This window comes from Bufo bufo, chromosome 8, assembly GCF_905171765.1.
Source record: "Bufo bufo chromosome 8, aBufBuf1.1, whole genome shotgun sequence".
NCBI classification, from domain to species: Eukaryota; Metazoa; Chordata; class Amphibia; order Anura; family Bufonidae; genus Bufo; species Bufo bufo.
The window spans coordinates 105,421,238-105,441,760 of record NC_053396.1 but is presented as its reverse complement, the minus strand read 5'-3'; the positions used below and the strand labels follow the sequence as shown (position 1 = coordinate 105,441,760).

Here is a 20,523-nt window from a genome sequence, read left to right as displayed (position 1 = left end):
GCAGATTTGGTGCTCAGCATGAAAGACTTTTCAACGACAGCGCCCAACAATGACTGATAAATTAAACCGCGGCAGGTCAGCTTTTTGACAGGTACCTGGCATTGGTCTTCTTCTGTCATGTTAGTTTGTGTCACAAAATGGTGCTGTTCACCAGAAAATGGTCTAAATCACCCCTTAAAGAAAAAAATAAAACCAAGTAGTAGACAAAGAGAAGGTTATTTAAAGGGGTTCTCCTGGAATTAAGAAAATAAAATTACTGAGAATATTTAAATATTACTTTATTATAAATATATTCCATTTTGTCTGGGGAGCAATCATTAGGAGAAATAAAATGACCGCCGTCCTATTAGTTCACACAAAACCTGTCCTAATCACACAGCAGGACAAGTTATGTCAGAACACTGAGGTAAAGAGTTGCCTCAGCCTCCTCTCCTACTGGTCAGGGATTATGTTCGTGAATACAGTTTTTAATAAGATCTTCAGCTGAATCGCTGTAGGAATTGAGTTGATCAGGAGGCATGTAGTACAGAGAGGAGGTGGGGATGTACAGTCATGGCCAAAAGTTTTGAGAATGACAAAAATATTAGTTTTCACAAAGTTTGCTGCTAAACTGCTTTTAGATCTTTGTTTCAGTTGTTTCTGTGATGTAGTGAAATATAATTACACGCACTTCATACATTTCAAAGGCTTTTATCGACAATTACATGACATTTATGCAAAGAGTCAGTATTTGCAGTGTTGGCCCTTCTTTTTCAGGACCTCCGCAATTCGACTGGGCATGCTCAATCAACTTCTGGGCCAATTCCTGACTGATAGCAACCCATTCTTTCATAATCACTTCTTGGAGTTTGTCAGAATTAGTGGGTTTTTGTTTGTTCACCCGCCTCTTGAGGATTGACCACAAGTTCTCAATGGGATTAAGATCTGGGGAGTTTCCAGGCCATAGACCCAAAATGTCAAAGTTTTGGTCCCCGAGCCACTTAGTTATCACTTTTGCCTTATGGCACGGTGTTCCATCGTGCTGGAAAATGCATTGTTCTTCACCAAACTGTTGTTGGATTGTTGGAAGAAGTTGCTGTTGGAGGGTGTTTTGGTACTATTCTTTATTCATGGCTGTGTTTTTGGGCAAAATTGTGAGTGAGCCCACTCCCTTGGATGAGAAGCAACCCCACACATGAATGGTCTCAGGATGCTTTACTGTTGGCATGACACAGGACTGATGGTAGCGCTTACCTTTTCTTCTCCGGACAAGCCTTTTTCCAGATGCCCCAAACAATCGGAAAGAGGCTTCATCAGAGAATATGACTTTGCCCCAGTCCTCAGCAGTCCATTCACCAAACTTTCTGCAGAAGATCAATCTGTCCCTGATGTTTTTTTTGGAGAGAAGTGGCTTCTTTGCTGCCCTTCTTGACACCAGGCCATCTTCCAAAAGTCTTCGCCTCACTGTGCGTGCATATGCGCTCACACCTGCCTGCTGCCATTCCTGAGCAAGCTCTGCACTGGTGGCACTCCGATCCCGCAGCTGAATCCTCTTTAGGAGACGATCCTGGCGCTTGCTGGACTTTCTTGGACGCCCTGAAGCCTTCTTAACAAGAATTGAACCTCTTTCCTTGAAGTTCTTGATGATCCTATAAATTGTTGATTGAGGTGCAATCTTAGTAGCCACAATATCCTTGCCTGTAAAGCCATTTTTATGCAACGCAATGATGGCTGCACGTGTTTCTTTGCAGGTAACCATGGTTAACAATGGAAGAACAATGATTTCAAGCATCACCCTCCTTTTAACATGTCAAGTCTGCCATTTTAACCCAATCAGCCTGACATAATGATCTCCAGCCTTGTGCTCGTCAACATTCTCACCTGAGTTAACAAGTCGATTACTGACATGATCTCAGCAGGTCCTTTAATGACAGCAATGAAATGCAGTGGAAAGTTTTTTGGGGGATTAAGTTAATTTTCATGGCAAAGAAGGACTATGCAATTCATCTGATCACTCTTCATAACATTCTGGAGAATATGCAAATTGCTATTATAAAAACTTAAGCAGCAACTTTTCCAATATTTATGTAATTCTCAAAACTTTTGGCCACGACTGTAGTAACGAGCAGCAACACTTGTATGCAGTCTCCATTATCACAGCCCCACATTTCCGCAGTCTGTCTTGTCTGTCCTCTCTGTACTTCATGTCTCCTCATGAACTCCATTCCCACAGAGATTCATCTGAATATCTTGTCAGCTGTATTCAGGATCATAATCTCTGACAAGTAGGAGAGGTGGCTGAGGCAGCTCTGTAGCTCAGTGCTGTGAAGTAACTTGTTCTGCTGTGCGATTAGGACAGGTTTTGTGTGTTCTAATAGGACGGCGGACATTTTATTTCTCCTAATGATTGCTCCCTAGACAAAAGAAGCCATTATAACCAATGAAAGATATTTGGGAATATAGTTATAATAAAGTAATATTTAAGTATTTTCTCTTTCTTAATTCCCTAAGAACTCCCTAAAGTTATTTTTGGCAGTTCTGAAAAAAAAGACAACAACTTTCCCTTGACAGATCCTATCACCATGGAAATGAAGCTTTCTTAATATTTAGTAGTAAACACTGGTTATTTGCGGTAAATACATATGCAGTTATGATAAAATAGTGTTTTTTCCAGCCCTTTGAATACACTTTCTATAATGGTTCATTTAATTTTAAAAGGGTTTGTCCGAAAAAATTAAAAATCTCTGAGAAGCGCTCAGAAAGTAACATTATCCTCGCCCCTTTCTCCAGTACCGTCCTCCGTGGCACTGGTCTGGTCCTCCTGCTGCTGGTTTACGGACTGAGAGTTTTTTCCCTTTAGCACCAGAAAAACAATACTGTACAGCTAGCCTGTCCCACACTTAGGACACATTTAGACGACCATAGTGTTTTGCGGCTCCAGCTGTGTGTTCCGCAATTTGTGGACCACACATGGCAACCATAATAGAAAATGTCTATTCTTGTCTGCAATTGCAGAAAAGAAAAGGGCATGCTCTATCTTTTCTACGGAGCAGTGGAACGGAACCATGGATGCGGACAGCACACGGAGTGCTGTCCGCATCCTTTGCGGCCCCGTAGAAATGAATGAGTCCGCACCCAGTGTTTTGCCTGCCAAGAAACGGAACGCCACCGTTGCTTCTCCTGCTTCCTCTCCTTTTACTGACAGGACCAGGTTTCTGCATAGTCCTCTTGTCTGGTCCTGTCAGCCAGGAAGGGGAGGGGCTGGGTGGCTTAGGCCCACCCTCGGCGCACTTAGCTGCTCATTTGCATATGATAAGTACTTCATCTCCTGAATGAAGCAACATATCGCCAAGTGAAAGGTATCATTACATTCAGCTGAGCCTACAAGGAATTGTACTGTGGTTTACCAGGGAATTTCCTGGTGATATGCACCTGATAAAGGGATTTTCCGGTAATGATGATATTTTATGTATTAAGTCTGCCTCCTGAATAAGATTTATACTTATCGCGCTGTTCCAGTCCATCGTTGTCTCTCTCTTCCTGTCCCCGCACTGTTTTATACCCGGCTGGCCATGGGCATGGTCATGTGTACCGCTCCAGCCAGTGACTGGCTTCAGCAGTGACCTGGCCACAGGAAGCACATTTCTGCTGAGGCCAGTCATTACCTGGAGCACCATGCACCACCACATGAACAGTGCGGGAACCGAAGAATGAAGGTAACACGGAGGACTAGAGCGGCGGGTAGCAGGTAAGTATGAATATATTCTTTGTCAAGAGGTGGTCTGCAGGCATTAGAGACGGTCTGCCATGTACCTATGAAACTTGCTGACCCGTTAGCAGCTGAAGACATCTGTGTTGGTCCCGTCTTCATATTTGCCTGCATTACTGAGAAAAATGAAGTTTTAATATATGCAAATGAGGCTTTAGGAGCAATGGGGGAGTTGTTATTACACCTAGAGGCTCTGCTCTCTCTACAACTGCTGCACAGGGGCAGGAAGGTGCGACGATGTTTACACTGCCTGGCCCTGTCAAAGTGCAGCAGTTGCAGAGAGAGCAGAGCCTCTAGGTGTAATGACAACGCCCCCGTTGCTCCTAGAGGCTCATTTGCATATATTAAAACATCATTTTTCTCATAGGGTTTTCAGCTGCCCAGCGCAGATGTAACGGGTCAGCCAGTGTCATAGATACAAACTGCTGATGCCCTTTAACGTAATGAGCACAAATCTCGTACGTGTTGATGTGAACACTGCCTGCTAGATGTCTGTGTTTATATCCTAGTAGATGTACAATGTAATGGCAGATCCAGATTTATTATCCCTATGGATGTTTCCTTTACTCCTCTCTCAGGGCACAGAACAGGGTCATAATTATCTCTAAGCTTTATGCCTTTTATATTCCCATCTTAGGCAATTATATTGTGTCCACAAAGCATAAATGGCTTATAAGAGCTGCACTCGTCTCTGGAATTGTGACCTGTCTGACGAACAGGGGTCCAGTCACCCTGATCTTTGAATCCCAGGGTGCTGCATGGGCTCAGCCGGGGGTTGGCATGTGGAGAGTTGGTTAATTGCATAAAAAAATTGAATGCCTATAAATCATCAGCAACTAACTCACCAGTGAGTAAATGAAGATTATCTGCTGACTGCTACACATAGTTTGATAAATGAGCCTTAGTAATGGGGAGAAGGGGGTGATGAGAGCAGTATTGAAGTAGCATACGTTAATGGAAAAAAAACATGACTTATGTAAAAACCTAGAACCTGGACCTCACATGGATCCGGAGATCTGCGCATTCATTGCTCTGCTAGATTTATTTCAAGCTGACAGCTCAAGGGGAGTGTCTTTTCTACTGACTGCTCAGCGGAGTGTCCTTTCTACTGACTGCTCAGGGGAGTGTCTTTTCTACTGACTGCTCAGGGGAGTGTCTTTTCTACTGACTGCTCAGGGGAGTGTCTTTTCTACTGACTGCTCAGGGGAGTGTCTTTTCTACTGACTGCTCAGGGGAGTGTCTTTTCTACTGACTGCTCAGGGGAGTGTCTTTTCTACTGACTGCTCAGGGGAGTGTCTTTTCTACTGACTGCTCAGGGGAGTGTCTTTTCTACTGACTGCTCAGGGGAGTGTCTTTTCTACTGACTGCTCAGGGGAGTGTCTTTTCTACTGACTGCTCAGGGGAGTGTCTTTTCTACTGACTGCTCAGGGGAGTGTCTTTTCTACTGACTGCTCAGGGGAGTGTCTTTTCTACTGACTGCTCAGGGGAGTGTCTTTTCTACTGACTGCTCAGGGGAGTGTCTTTTCTACTGACTGCTCAGGGGAGTGTCTTTTCTACTGACTGCTCAGGGGAGTGTCTTTTCTACTGACTGCTCAGGGGAGTGTCTTTTCTACTGACTGCTCAGGGGAGTGTCTTTTCTACTGACTGCTCAGGGGAGTGTCTTTTCTACTGACTGCTCAGGGGAGTGTCTTTTCTACTGACTGCTCAGGGGAGTGTCTTTTCTACTGACTGCTCAGGGGAGTGTCTTTTCTACTGACTGCTCAGGGGAGTGTCTTTTCTACTGACTGCTCAGGGGAGTGTCTTTTCTACTGACTGCTCAGGGGAGTGTCTTTTCTACTGACTGCTCAGGGGAGTGTCTTTTCTACTGACTGCTCAGGGGAGTGTCTTTTCTACTGACTGCTCAGGGGAGTGTCTTTTCTACTGACTGCTCAGGGGAGTGTCTTTTCTACTGACTGCTCAGGGGAGTGTCTTTTCTACTGACTGCTCAGGGGAGTGTCTTTTCTACTGACTGCTCAGGGGAGTGTCTTTTCTACTGACTGCTCAGGGGAGTGTCTTTTCTACTGACTGCTCAGGGGAGTGTCTTTTCTACTGACTGCTCAGGGGAGTGTCTTTTCTACTGACTGCTCAGGGGAGTGTCTTTTCTACTGACTGCTCAGGGGAGTGTCTTTTCTACTGACTGCTCAGGGGAGTGTCTTTTCTACTGACTGCTCAGGGGAGTGTCTTTTCTACTGACTGCTCAGGGGAGTGTCTTTTCTACTGACTGCTCAGGGGAGTGTCTTTTCTACTGACTGCTCAGGGGAGTGTCTTTTCTACTGACTGCTCAGGGGAGTGTCTTTTCTACTGACTGCTCAGGGGAGTGTCTTTTCTACTGACTGCTCAGGGGAGTGTCTTTTCTACTGACTGCTCAGGGGAGTGTCTTTTCTACTGACTGCTCAGGGGAGTGTCTTTTTTCTGCTGCAGCTCGGCGGGGCTTGTCCATGCTCTCCCTATCACGGCTCAGGAGGCAGTTGAAGGCTGAAACTGAGCATGTGCGGCATTCTATGGGAACCGGACAGACAAATAAGAAAAATAACAAACAGCAGGTGGCGCTATACAGATACATTTTATTGAATAACTCTGTGGCTATGCTACATTTTTTATTACATGCAATTACAAAAGTATTCAGATCCAGTTCCAGATCTGTATTTTTGGTCCCATTCATTTCTATGGGGCCACAAAAAAAGGCAGACAACACACACACATCTGTGTGCTGTCTGCATCCTTGCGGCCATGCCGCATATTATAGAACATGTCCTATTCTTGTCCTTTTTGCAGACAAGAATACGCATTTCTACTATGGGGCCCAAAAAATTGCAAGATGCTCACGGCCAGTATTTTGTGGATCCGCGCTTGTCGGACTGCAAAACTGTTAGGGTTGTTTTCAGGAAAACTTGTGCTAAAATATTCCCAAATGTAGCGACATAATGCGCCCTTTGATATTAGTACATTTGTACCTATAAGAAACCATGTAAGCGTGTTCTCTGTAGTTAGTAAATGTCCTCCTACAGGTTTTTCCAGTAAAAGGACAGTTACCAAAACTGATCTTAAATTGTCTCTCCTTCTGCACAAAGCTGCACCCCTGTCCTTCAGAACTTCTCAGCTCCGTCCATTGGTTACTACAGCGCTGCTCCCATTTAGGCTCCATTCACACGTCCGCAACGTGTTTTGCGGATTCGCAAAACACGGAAAGCGGCAATGTGCGTTCCGCATTTTGCGGACAAGAATAGGACATGTTCTATTTTTTTGCGGAACGGAAATGCGGATACGGAAGTGTGGATCCGCAATTCCGTGTCCGGGCAGCACATTGTGCTGCCCCATAGGAATGAATGGATCCGCAATTCCGTTCCGCAAAAAAATGCGGAACGAAATTGCAGACGTGTGAATGGAGCCTTACTTTAGTGAGCGCACAGCTGCAGTAACTGCACAACGGATGTGGCCATGTAGTTCTGGTGCCGAAGCTACAACTGATCGTCATGGTGCTGGTTGTTGGTTTCCCGGCTGCTGATCAGATTCTGATGGACTATCCTGAGGATAGGCCATCGTATGTAATGGAGTGGAGAGCCCATTGTGAGTGGTTACATAGGTTGGTGCCAAGTATGTAAATAAAGGTTAAAAAGTGAAAAAAATGTAAATGCATATCGATATAAATTAATAATGGTTGAATTGTTGCATCGTATTTTTATACATTTTATAACTAATGGCTTGCTGGAATTTGTCATATGTGGGAAAATTTACATCCACTATTTGAAATCGATTACATATTGGTAAAGCAGATGTGGGGGAAGTAATGTCCGTTCAGGGGTGCGCAACCTGCAGCCTGGGGGCCACATGTGGCGTCTGTACGGCCCCCAACCATCTGGTAACAGACATGTATGTCTATCTCTTGTGGCTGCTCACATGTATTTTTCATGTATTCTCCCATTAGATGAGGGTCCTGGATGTATAACCAGACATTTATGGTATATACTATACAGCATTTCAGTTGGTAATATCCCTTTTAAGTTTCATTTTCAGCCCTTGGGATTGGTTCAGTGTGTGGCCCATAAGGTTGTGTACGGCTGCTGGATTGTAGGGTGGTTGTAACATGGATACGAGCAATGTATAATGCCAGGGAAAAATGAATCCAGCCAGCTATGGAGACAATATGGACAATCACAATACATTAGGAAGTGCCTTGTATTACGGTAACTTTCCCTACATGAGACAGCCCCTAGTGTCAGTTATCCCGATTGGATAAGAAGTCTCTTCTTCCCAGTTTGCTGATAATATTCAGATGTTGTATACAGTAACATTTATGATAAGGATTTTATGATTAATGATTGCATTTTTGTTCCTGTAGGGCACCAATGCCTCAACATTGGAAAAAGAAATCGGCCCAGAGCAATTTCCTGTAAATGAACATTATTTTGGACTGGTCAATGTAAGTTTTAGTTCCTTTTTGCATTACTTCCTTATGAATTATGGTTTCTCCTCCTCTTAGATGTAAATGTAGACGATATGTCAGACTGACAAAGCTGTGGGGATATCCTCGGACCTAACATTCAGAAGATTGCCCAGTTACTGCAGATAAATCACTGAACAGTGGGGGTGAACACAGAGGCTTGCAAGGGAATGTATGCTCAGAAAATGACTTATTTATTCAATCCAATTTTTATATGCATTTTAAAAATCTTTTATTTACTTCATTGTGTAAAACTGCTAATAATGCTGCTTTAAAAAAAAGAAAAAGCTTTACTACCCCCATGGATCCCCTGCTGCTTTCATACTGATGCTGCCATTCTCCTTCCTGGTTCAGCAATGATATGCCCCTGCACTGGGATGTGACAAATCCTGTATCAGGACATCACCGGCGGGGGACCTGGCGACGTCTGTATGGAAGCAGCAGGGGATCTGGGAGGTTAGTATTGCCTTTTGTGTTTTAAACAACACTATTAGCAGTTTTAAACATTTTTTTGCCCACAAACCCCTCTAAGTATTGTGTGGATTCTCTCTGGTAGGCAGGGTGAGCGGATGCAGTACAGAGGCACCTTGTGGCAGGTTAAGCTACTTTCACACTTGCGGCAGTGTGATTCGGCTGGCAGTTCCGTCGTCAGAACTGCCCGCCGGATCTGCCGATCTGGATGTGACTGAAAGCATTTGTGAGAGGCATCCGGATGCATTGCAAGAACGGATCCGTCTCTCCACTTGTCATGCGGACAGACGGATCCGTCTTGTATCTTTTTTTTCACATTTTTACCGGTCTGCGCATGCGCAGACTGGAAGGACGGATCCGGTATTCCGGTATTTTGAATGCCGGATCCGGCATTTTTCCCTATAGGAATGTATTAGTGCCAGATCCGGCATTCAAAATACCGGCATTCAGGCAAATCTTCAGTTTTTTTTCACCGGAGATAAAACTAGCATGCGGCGGTTTTCTCTTTTGCCTGATCAATCAAAATGACTGAACTGAAGACATCCTGATGCATCCTGAACGGATTACTCTCCCTTCAGAATGCATGGGGATCAGTTCTTTTCCGGTATAGAGCCCCTGTGACGGAACTCTATGCCAAAAAAGAAAAACGCAAGTGTGAAAGTACCCTTACTAGAAAACAAACAAAATCACCTTAGTTTTAAGTCCTGGGGTTAAGGTTCACACTAGGGTTGAGCGATATACCGGTATCACGATATACCGCGGTATTAAAAAAACGGCGATATGGCGATATCGCCGTTTCGTAAATACCGTGGTATTTCGTGACGTCATAGGAGCGGTCATGTACGCTGACCGCTTCTAAATCTGCGGCCGCCCGCCCCAGCATGAACCGATACGGGACATTTGCAGAGTACTTCTACTCGTGCAAATGTCCCCGATACCTGCTGGCCGCTTGCGGCGGCGCTCTTAGCAGTTCGGCCGGCGTGGGGGAGGGAAGGAATTCTGTCACTCGCATTTCCTGCACCCGACCTCTGAGAGGACGCTGTGATCCGCGCAATTAACCCCTCAGGTGATCACAGCGTCCTCTCAGAGGTCGGGTGCCGGGAATGTGGGCAGTGCCCCCCTCCTCCCTCCCTCCCCAGTATTAATAATTGAAGGCCACAGGGTCGTCCCCCCATCATTGGTGGCAGTGGGCCCCCCCTCCCCAGTATTAATCATAGGAGGCCACAGGGTCGTCGTCCTCCTCCTCCCCCCATCATTGGTGGCAGTTTGCAGTTCCGAATGGAGTCCCAGCAGTGTAATGCTGGGGCTCCGATCGGTTACCATGGTAGCCAGGACGCTACTGAAGCCCTGGCTGCCATGGTATGTTAGTGAGCAGCATTATACTCACGTGCGTCGTGGCCGCCGGGCGCGCCTTCTTCTCATAGGTCTGTGCGGCGCATTGCTAATGCTATAAGCCTTAGCAATGCGCCGCACAGACAGAAGAAGGCGCGCCCGGCGGCCACGACGCACGTGAGTATAATGCTGCTTACTAACATACCATGGCAGCCAGGGCTTCAGTAGCGTCCTGGCTACCATGGTAACCGATCGGAGCCCCAGCATTACACTGCTGGGACTCCGATCGGAACTGCAAACTGCCACCAATGATGGGGGGAGGAGGAGGACGACGACCCTGTGGCCTCCAATGATTAATACTGGGGAGGGAGAGAGGAGGGGGGGCCCACTGCCACCAATGATGGGGGGGACGACCCTGTGGCCTCCAATGATTAATACTGGGGAGGGAGGGAGGAGGGGGGCACTGCCCACATCCACCAATGATGGGGGGACGACCCTGTGGCCTCCAATGATTAATTCTGGGGAGGGAGGAGGGGGGGCCGACTGCCACCGATGATGGGGGGATGACCCTGTGGCCTCCAATGATTAATACTGGGGAGGGGGGGGCCCACTGCCACCAATGATGGGAGGGGGACCCTGTGGCCACTGCCACCAATGATTAATACTGGGGGGGGTGCACTGCCCACTGCCACCAATGATGGGGGGGGGGAGACCCGGTGGCGACTGCCAGCAATGATTAATACTGGGGGGAAGGGGCACTGCCACCAATGATGGGGAGGGGGACCCTGTGGCCACTGCCTCCAATGATTAATACTAAGGGGGGGGGGGGGGGTTACCAGAGGGGGCTGATAAGAGGGAGAGGCTGGGGGGGGCTGATCAGAGGCTGGGGAACTGCCCGTCTGCCCCCATACAGTGTAATGTCTCCTTGTGGCTGCCCCCATACACTATAACGTCTCCTTGTGGCTGCCCCCATACACTATAACGTCTCCTTGTGGCTGCCCCCATACAGTATAACGTCTCCTTGTAGCTGCCCCAATACAGTGTAACGTCTCCTTGTGGCTGCCCTCATACAGTGTAACGTCTCCTTGTGGCTGCCCCCATACAGTGTAACGTCTCCTTGTGGCTGCCCCCATACAGTGTAACGTCTCCTTGTGGCTGCCCCCATACAGTAGTATAACGTCTCCTTGTGGCTGCCTCCATACAGTATAACGTCTCCTTGTGGCTGCCCCCATACAGTAGTATAACATCTCCTTGTGGCTGCCCCCATACAGTATAACGTCTCCTTGTGGCTGCCCCCATACAGTGTAACGTCTCCTTGTGGCTGCCCCCATACAGTGTAACGTCTCCTTGTGGCTGCCCCCATACAGTATAACGTCTCCTTGTGGCTGCCCCCATACAGTGTAACGTCTCCTTGTGGCTGCCCCCATACAGTATAACGTCTCCTTGTGGCTGCCCCCATACAGTAGTATAACATCTCCTTGTGGCTGCCCCCATACAGTATAACGTCTCCTTGTGGCTGCCCCCATACAGTATAACGTCTCCTTGTGGCTGCCCCCATACAGTGTAACGTCTCCTTGTGGCTGCCCCCATACAGTGTAACGTCTCCTTGTGGCTGCCCCCATACAGTGTAACGTCTCCTTGTGGCTGCCCCCATACAGTGTAACGTCTCCTTGTGGCTGCCCCCATACAGTATAACGTCTCCTTGTGGCTGCCCCCATACAGTAGTATAACATCTCCTTGTGGCTGCCCCCATACAGTATAACGTCTCCTTGTGGCTGCCCCCATACAGTGTAACGTCTCCTTGTGGCTGCCCCCATACAGTGTAACGTCTTCTTGTGGCTGCCCGGCTGCCCCCATACAGTATAACGTCTCCTTGTGGCTGCCCCCATACAGTATAACGTCTCCTTGTGGCTGCCCGGTTGCCCCCATACAGTGTAACGTCTCCTTGTGGCTGCCCCCATACAGTGTAACGTCTCCTTGTGGCTGCCCCCATACAGTGTAACGTCTCCTTGTGGCTGCCCCCATACAGTGTAACGTCTCCTTGTGGCTGCCCCCATACAGTGTAACGTCTCCTTGTGGCTGCCCCCATACAGTGTAACGTCTCCTTGTGGCTGCCCCCATACAGTGTAACGTCTCCTTGTGGCTGCCCGGCTGCCCCCATACAGTATAACGTCTCCTTGTGGCTGCCCGGCTGCCCCCATACAGTATAACGTCTCCTTGTGGCTGCCCCCATACAGTATAACGTCTCCTTGTGGCTGCCCCATACAGTATAACGTCTCCTTGTGGCTGCCCCATACAGTGTACATCTCCTTGTGGCTGCCCCCATACAGTATAACGTCTTCTTGTGGCTGCCCGGCTGCCCCCATACAGTATAACGTCTCCTTGTGGCTGCCCCCATACAGTATAACGTCTCCTTGTGGCTGCCCGGTTGCCCCCATACAGTGTAACGTCTCCTTGTGGCTGCCCCCATACAGTGTAACGTCTCCTTGTGGCTGCCCCCATACAGTGTAACGTCTCCTTGTGGCTGCCCCCATACAGTGTAACGTCTCCTTGTGGCTGCCCCCATACAGTGTAACGTCTCCTTGTGGCTGCCCCCATACAGTGTAACGTCTCCTTGTGGCTGCCCCCATACAGTGTAACGTCTCCTTGTGGCTGCCCGGCTGCCCCCATACAGTATAACGTCTCCTTGTGGCTGCCCGGCTGCCCCCATACAGTATAACGTCTCCTTGTGGCTGCCCCCATACAGTATAACGTCTCCTTGTGGCTGCCCCATACAGTATAACGTCTCCTTGTGGCTGCCCCATACAGTGTACATCTCCTTGTGGCTGCCCCCATACAGTATAACGTCTCCTTGTGGCTGCCCCCATACAGTGTAACGTCTCCTTGTGCCCCCCCCCCCATACAGTGTAACGTCTTCTTGTTGCCCCCCATACAGTGTAACGTCTCCTTGTGGATACCCCATACAGTATAATGTTTCCTTGTGGCTGCCCCCATACAGTATAATGTCTCCTTGTGGCCCCAAGTGTTTTTTCTTCTAAATGGGCATTTATCGCGATATATATCGTTATCGCGATAAATTTCTTAATATCGTTATCGTGGGAATATTTTTGATATCGTCCAACCCTAGTTCACACCATGTCGCGGGTACCGCATATAGAGTTCAAGTTCTGGTGTGTATTCACACCTTGCAGCAGATCCACATATGGAGTTCAGGTCCTGGATATCGTCAACCTGTCCTCCCAGATAGGTCGCAAACATGCATCCAGCCATAAGCACCTTAAGGCTACATTCACACGTCAGTATTTTTCTATATCCCGATTTTCGGTCCGTTTTTTGCGGATCCTTTGTTCCTGAAAATGTTTCCGTATGTCATACGTTTTTTGCTGATCCGCAAAAAACGGAAACATGTATTGTATAAATTTCAATAAGCAAATAAAGTTGTTTGGATTTCTTTGAAAAAAAAAATATATATATATATTTTTTTAAATGTAATTTCCAGGAACGGAATCCGCATAAAACGGATGACATACGTAATGAGATCCGAATGTCTTCCGTTTTTTGCAGATCCATTGACTTTGTATTGTACCAGGATCCGAATTTTGCGGAAAAGAATAGGACATGTTTTATATTTAAACGGACATGCGGAACGGAACAACGGAAACGGACAGCACACATTTTTTCCAGGACCCATTGAAAATTAATGGGTCCAGATCTGGTCCAGATCTGTTCCGCAAAAAACGGAACAGATCAGGAAAGAAAAAACGGACGTGTGAATGGACCCTAACACCGACACTTACTGCACTCTAGCTGTTTTTTTTTTAAGACCATTTGGCGTCCGCAAAGCCCGGACTGGCATGTAAGATCCGGTCCTTGCTGCAATCAGTCTCAGCTGCACATGCTGGGAGGAAAATATCTCCCATCCACCAGATGACACTTCACTCTGTCACAGTAAGTAGTCAAAACTGGAAAAAAAAAACACCATAAAAACTGGAAAAAATGATTTCATTTAAAAAAAAATCTCGAAACATTGCCGTTTTTCATACTGGCCCCTAAAGCGGTCAAAAAAAGTTGATATTTCCTGTTCCCTATAGCTCACCTGCTTTGCTGTGTAGGCTGGGACATACCAGCTAGATAAACATTATTAGTATGGTGTTCAAATCCCAGCTCTGTTAGAGTCCATTAACACTAATGTAGGGGCGCTATACCTTATGCACACATATAAGGCTCATTTGGAGAGGGCGGCTGTATGCTATGACTTCCGGCGGAGTGTAATAATCTCTGATTTCCTTGGCAATTTACAATATATATTTTTTTCAACTGACATTATCTATACTTCAGCGGGGGGAGGGGGAGAGTCTTTCATACTCGTGTTAAGCTTTTCCGGCAGGCTGTACCTGCTGGGGAGCAGCCTGCCGGATCTGTGCTACGGTTTGCACACGTGTGCACTCTGACTTTTTTGTCCGGCCGCCTCTCGGCATGTTTGCTGTGCTGAGGCCGGATCTCCAGCCAGTCCCCATTATAGTGAATGGGCCCAGGCAGATTTCCGGCAGCAAACGGTAGTACGGATCTGGCAGGCTTTTCTGGAAAAGCTTAACACGAGTGTGAAATTAGCCTTATGGGGGTGGCAGGGCGTGTTTGGTCAACTCTTTATATAGAAAAAGGCTTGAAAAAGACTGTTGTTGTTGTTATTGTTGAAAAATTGCACTATTATGGCACTTTTTCTGCGCTTTTTGTATATTTTTATGGACCCATTTTGGAGAGCTTGGAGGACATGCTGCCATCAACTTTTTTTGGGGCTGTTTAAATGGAGCGATTGCTATGGTTGCTGATAGGCTGAGACATTCCTGATGGAGGTCTGAAAGGGACGTTGGTGCTGCATTCATATTTGTATTTTCTCTTCTCTTTATAAAGAAAGTCATAACCCCCACTGTCCAACTACATGTTTACTGGATATAAAATAGTCACCAATTCTGTATTTTCAGACCATACACCCACACAGTTTTTATCTGAAAGCTGGAGACTGCAAAGAGTGAAGGTTCTCATTGGACTATGAATAGAGCTGCTAAAATTACCAGCGCCCGTCTTCTATTTCCACTACAGACTATTGAGGGGACACTTAGATGCCCTTTGCCATTTCGAGCATATTTTCTAACTATTAAAAACATGTATTTTTAGAAATGCATTATTAAAGCTTTGCAGGGTGTTACTGTCATCTCCGTCATGACCGTTTTCAGTAGACATAGAAATAGATTTTATTTTTTTTAAAATAGAATTTACTAGTTTTATTCTGCCATAACTCCAGAAGGTAGTCCTACGTCTTCAATAATGGTCGGTCAAACGAAAGTTCTACCGACAGCTATCTCTCCCTCCCAACTCTTCTATACACATAGATGTTAGTTTTGGTCAAATATGTCTGTGTATTCAGTGGGGAGGAAGGAAAAAGACACCTCAAGCGGCAGCTTACCACCTGGGAGAACAAAAGGATCAGGCAAAAATATTCATTTCGCCAATTCCGTCTCCCCTCCGACATCCCAAGAGTCTGGAGCTTCCCATACACATTAGACATTCGCCCGAACCTGACGTTCTCAACAGGTTTGCCCAACAACAATACAATAGACGTTCTTTAGTCCTAACAGCTCCAGCACATGCTCGTGAGTCCTACTATTCATGAGCTCCCTGGTCTCTCCGCCCCCCTGCCGCTGTGATTAACAGTTTTTTTTCTACTTCACCTTTTCCCTTATGCCCATGACAGCACCCTTGAGAGAGCCCGCCTCCATCCAGGACAGGAAACAGGAACTTCCGTGGAGAGCATCTTAAGGAGGGACCCGGCCTCTATCCATTAGTTCCTGTTTCCTGTCCTATGGATAGGACGCTTTCTGTGAAAAGCTACAAAGGCTGCAGGGCCCCGTCGGTGTGTTATATCCATAGTGGTTACCTGGTACGGCGTAAGTCTCCACTAGGAGCCGCCTAAAGTCTGGATTTCCACCCTTCCTGGTTGAAGCCCAGGGGGACATGTATGCAGTCCAGCGGTACCGGGAGGTACCACTGTCACGCCGGAACCTACTGGCAGTGTTCAGGAGGTCCGGGGCCTCTTCCTCCCGCAGGCCGCTTCCCTTGTGGCATTACAGATGCAGGGGGCGCAGCAGGGCTCTTGTTCTCGCGTTAGGCGCAGACTGGAAGTGACGTATGTCCACTTCTGGTATTTGGAACGCACGGCGTTCCGGAAGTAGAGAGCGGAAGGCCGCAGGCGGATTTCTCCAAGGGACCTTACCTGGGGTATGTAACCCCGCTCAGTGCGCAGGTGGAAGAGTGCCAGCCAGCCTTCGAGGACGTCTACAGAGCTCGTCTATGGAAGACCCTCCATCTCTGGACTGTACCATGGAAGAGGGGAGTGGTCAGCGCACTGGTGACCAGGATAACCTCGATACTCGATCAGTATTCCTGGTGGGGTAAGTGGGTCAATTCCCAGCATTATCCTTACAAGTTCCTTATTCTAAGGGGGCCATTCTGTTTATTTATTCATAGAATACTAAAACGAGCCCTAGGAAGGCGACTTCTAAGACACGTGGAAAAAAGTGCGCAACTTGTAGGAAAAAGTTAACCCCCTCCTGGCCAAAGTTGCTTTTCCAGCACTGTATTAATAAGACGGTAGAAGAAGAGTCCCCATCGTTTATGCAAAGTATCAAGAACATGGTGAAATCTGAAATCGCGGATTCTATGAAGGAATTTAAGAAATTCCTTCCATCTCCCCCCACCTGGCAAGCAGGCTCTTTCTAGTCGTTTCTCAGATTCAGATTCTTCTGAGGCTGAGGCAGAACGGGAGATCCGGGGTAGTTCGGATTCATCATCCGAAGAGGAGTCAGTGGGTAAACCATTATTTTCCCATGAGGACACGGACTCCTTGCTTAAGGCCATTAGGGCTACAATGAAGGTGGACGAGTCTAAAGAGCAAAAGACAATCCAGCAGATTATGTTCGGTGACCTTGGTCATAAAAAAACAAGTATTTTTCCTATAAATAAGAACATAAAATTCCTAATTAAAAAAGAATGGAAAAGACCAGACAAAAAAGTGTTCATCCCAAATTTTTTTTAAAAGGAAGTATCCTTTTGATGAGGGGGAATGCTCTTCCTCCTAAGATAGATGCTCCTATTGCCAAGATCTTCAAAAATCAGCCTTACCATTTGAAGATTTAGGGGCTTTAAAAGATCCAATGGACAGAAGAGCTGAAGTATACCTTAAGAACGCCTGGGAAGCCTCTACTCAGGCATTCAAACCTAATATTGCCGCTACTTCCACAGCAAGATCCCTCAAATTATGGTTACAGGACGGAATCCCACATAGAAAACAAAACTCCAAGAGATCAATTACTAGAGGTTTTCCGATCATGAAAGCGGTCGACTTTATATCAGATGCCTCTGCAGATGCCTTAAAACTGAGTGCTAGATCTGCGGCCTTAGCTAATTCCGCAAAAGAGCCGTTTGGTTGAAAGGGTGGTCAGGAGATACAGAATCCAAAAATAAATTATGTGCTATTCCCTGCCAGGGAGATTTCTTATTTGAATCGGTTCTAGACGATTTATTGGAGAAAGCTGCAGACTACAAAAAAGGCTTTCCATCCTCCAAACCTACAAAAAAGCATCAGTTTTTTTTCGTAAAAACGAGGGATTATAATCAAGATAAAAGACAAAAATACTGGAGGGGTAACAATGCTAGGAAAGAAAAAGGTTTCCTTTTCAGCTCTCAGTCCAGTAACCGTTCTAAAAACTGTCAGAAATGACGATTCCGGTCCGGTGGGAGGAAGGTTGTCTCTCTTTTTTTCAGGCTTGGGATTCTGGGCGTTATAAGAGACGGGTTCGCCCCTCCCCCACTGGAAAGGATAATGGTTACAAGGCTGGACCAAAACTCTTTAAAAAAAAATGAGGCCTTAAAACAAGAGTTACTTTCCCTCTTAAAAAAGAAAGTCTTAATAGGTTCCAGAATCAGAAAGAGGGAGAGGACTTTATTGTTCCCCTTTTCTGGTCCCCAAACCAGATGGGGCTTTCAGGATGATAATAAACCTGAGATACCTAAACCGATTCCTAAAAGTACAAAAAGTTTAAGATGGAATCGCTACAATCAGCAGTAAATCAGCTGTTTCTGGAATGCGTAATGTCAACCCTAGACATAAAAGACGCATATTATCACATCCCAATCCATGCAGACTCCCAGAAGTTCCTGAGGGTAGCAGTATCCATGGAGGGGCAGATCCACCACTTTCAATACAGAGCGCTCCCATTCGGAGTATCCCAAGCTCCCAGGCTTTTCACCAAGCTAATGGCCGAAGTGATGGCTCATGTAAGGGAAAAGGATATCCTAACGATACCCTATCTGGATGACATACTGGTCGTGGCAGAATCGGAAAACACACTGTCCTCCCACCTCTCAGAAATGATCAGGATATTGGAAGAGTTGGGATGGTGGATAAATTGGGAGAAATCAAACTTAATCCCATCAAAGAGTTGTCCGTTTTTGGGTCTAATTTTTGACTCCGTAAAACAATGCTGCTTTCTTCCTCAGAACAAGATCTCCAAAATTCTGAAAGAAATACAATCTTTAATTTCATCAAAACGCAGAAACATCAGACAGGGGATGGCGGTATTAGGCAGGATGACATCCACAATTCCTGCAGTCAAGTGGGCGTTGCTGCGTTCTCGGAAGCTTCAATGGCAGATTCTGAGAGAGTGGCAGGGGTCTCTATCCCCTTTGGATGCCCCACTTCCTTATCCATCCCAGGTCATTCAATCCATGCAGTGGTGCTTAGACCCAGTAAACCTGTCTCAGGGACTCCCCTGGAATATGCAAGAGCAGATTTCAATCACCACGGATGCAAGTCCGACAGGTTGGGGGGGCATACTGTCAGGAAGATGTTGTTCAGGGAAGATGGTCTCTTCTGGAAAGAAGAGATTCGTAGAATGTAAGAGAATTAAGGGCAGTACTCCTCACTCTAATAGCTTTCCTTCAAAAATTAAGGGGAAAAATAGTGAAGGTCTTTTCAGACAACACCACGGTAGTGTCTTATTTGAACAGGCAAGGCGGGACAAGGTCAAAGGACCTTATGTCTCTGGCAGAAAAGGTCTTTTCCATAATCATTCCCTCAGTCTCCTTCATAAAAGCGGTGCATTTGAAAGGTTCAGAAAACAGAAAAGCGGATTTTCTAAGCAGAAATCGTCTAGATCAGGGAGAATGGTATTTAAATCAAACAGTGTTCAAGCAGATAGTCCACCTCTGGGGCAGTCCTCTAGTAGACCTGTTCGCAAACGGGCAAAACCGGAAATGTCATCTCTTTTTTTTTTTTTTCTTTAAATCCAGAAGATTCTCCAACTGGCATAGACTCCTTCTCCCTACCTTGGCCGAACGATCTTCTATACGCCTTTCCACCCATAAGACTAATTCCAAGGGTTCTACAGAAACTGAGGCAACACAGGACAAGACTAATTCTGATCTCCCCCCTTCTGGCCCAGAAGGTCATGGTTCGCCTGGCTACGCAAACTATCAATAACAGAACCATGGATTCTGCCAGGCAGACAAGACCTGCTGTATCAAGGACCAGAGGTAACCAACCTACACCTAGCAGCATGGTATCTGAGAGGTCTATACTAGAGAAGAAGGGCCTTTCCAGAGATGTGATTAATACCCTCCTGTCATGTAGGAAAGACATCTCTTCTATATACTTAAGAATATGGAAAAACTTCTTAACTTTTTCCACAGTTCCAATAGACCCTTTAGGTCCCCCTCCTATGCCGATAATCCTCGATTTTCTTCAGAGTGGCCTAGAAAAAAAGGCTAGGGGTTAGTACACTTAAAGTGCATATTTCAGCGTATTTTTGACTTCACCTTAGCCAACCATCCTTGGGTGAGAAGATTTTTTAAAGCTGTCAGTCATACCAGACCAATTTCCAGAATGTCTGCTCCTCCGTGGGACCTCAACTTAGTATTGTCCAGTATGATGGAGCCTCCTTTTGAACCCATACAGGATTTGTCGATTAAATTACTTTCTTTTAAGACTGCTTTCCTTATGGCTATCACCTCGGCCAGACGTGTAAATGAAATTTCTGCTCTTTTGCACCTCTCCTCCCTATACTAAGATCCTGGAGGACAGAGTATTAATCAAGCCAGACCCTTCTTTTCTCCCCAAAGTAGTTTCCTTATTTCACAGATCTCAGGAAATCGTCCTACCTTCATTATGCCAAGCTCCGAATAATGAAAAAGAAAGGAAATTACACTATCTTGATGTCAGGAGATGTCTCCTAAAGTATCTGGAGATGACTGAATCCTGGAGGAGATCCTCTAGACTTTTTGTGCAGTTTACCGGGAAGAACAAAGGTGATAGTCACATCCAGAACACTATCTAGATGGATTGTCGCAGCCATTGCTTTGGCCTATTCCTCGGCAGGGGAGCCTTGCCCCTTGGAATTCGGGGCACATTCAACCAGGTCCATTTCTACCTCCTGGG

At 46.4% G+C, this 20,523-nt stretch overlaps 1 protein-coding gene across 2 annotated transcripts in view; it reads left to right on the top strand.

Annotated features, from left to right (window-relative positions):
- LOC120977147 (ubiquitin carboxyl-terminal hydrolase 12-like) overlaps window positions 1-20,523 on the top strand; it is a 90,507-nt gene that overhangs the window by 28,113 nt on the left and 41,871 nt on the right. The window contains exons 2-3 of one of the 2 annotated variants that reach the window (XM_040404925.1): window positions 8,127-8,177; window positions 8,268-8,400. Coding sequence is in view for 1 of the 2 variants with exons in the window: in XM_040404924.1 (XP_040260858.1) it covers window positions 8,127-8,207 (81 nt within the window). In the remaining variant the exon portion in view is untranslated. Of the gene's footprint in view, window positions 1-8,126; window positions 8,208-8,267; window positions 8,401-20,523 lie in introns of both variants that reach the window. The other variant, XM_040404924.1, reaches the window with a different exon arrangement.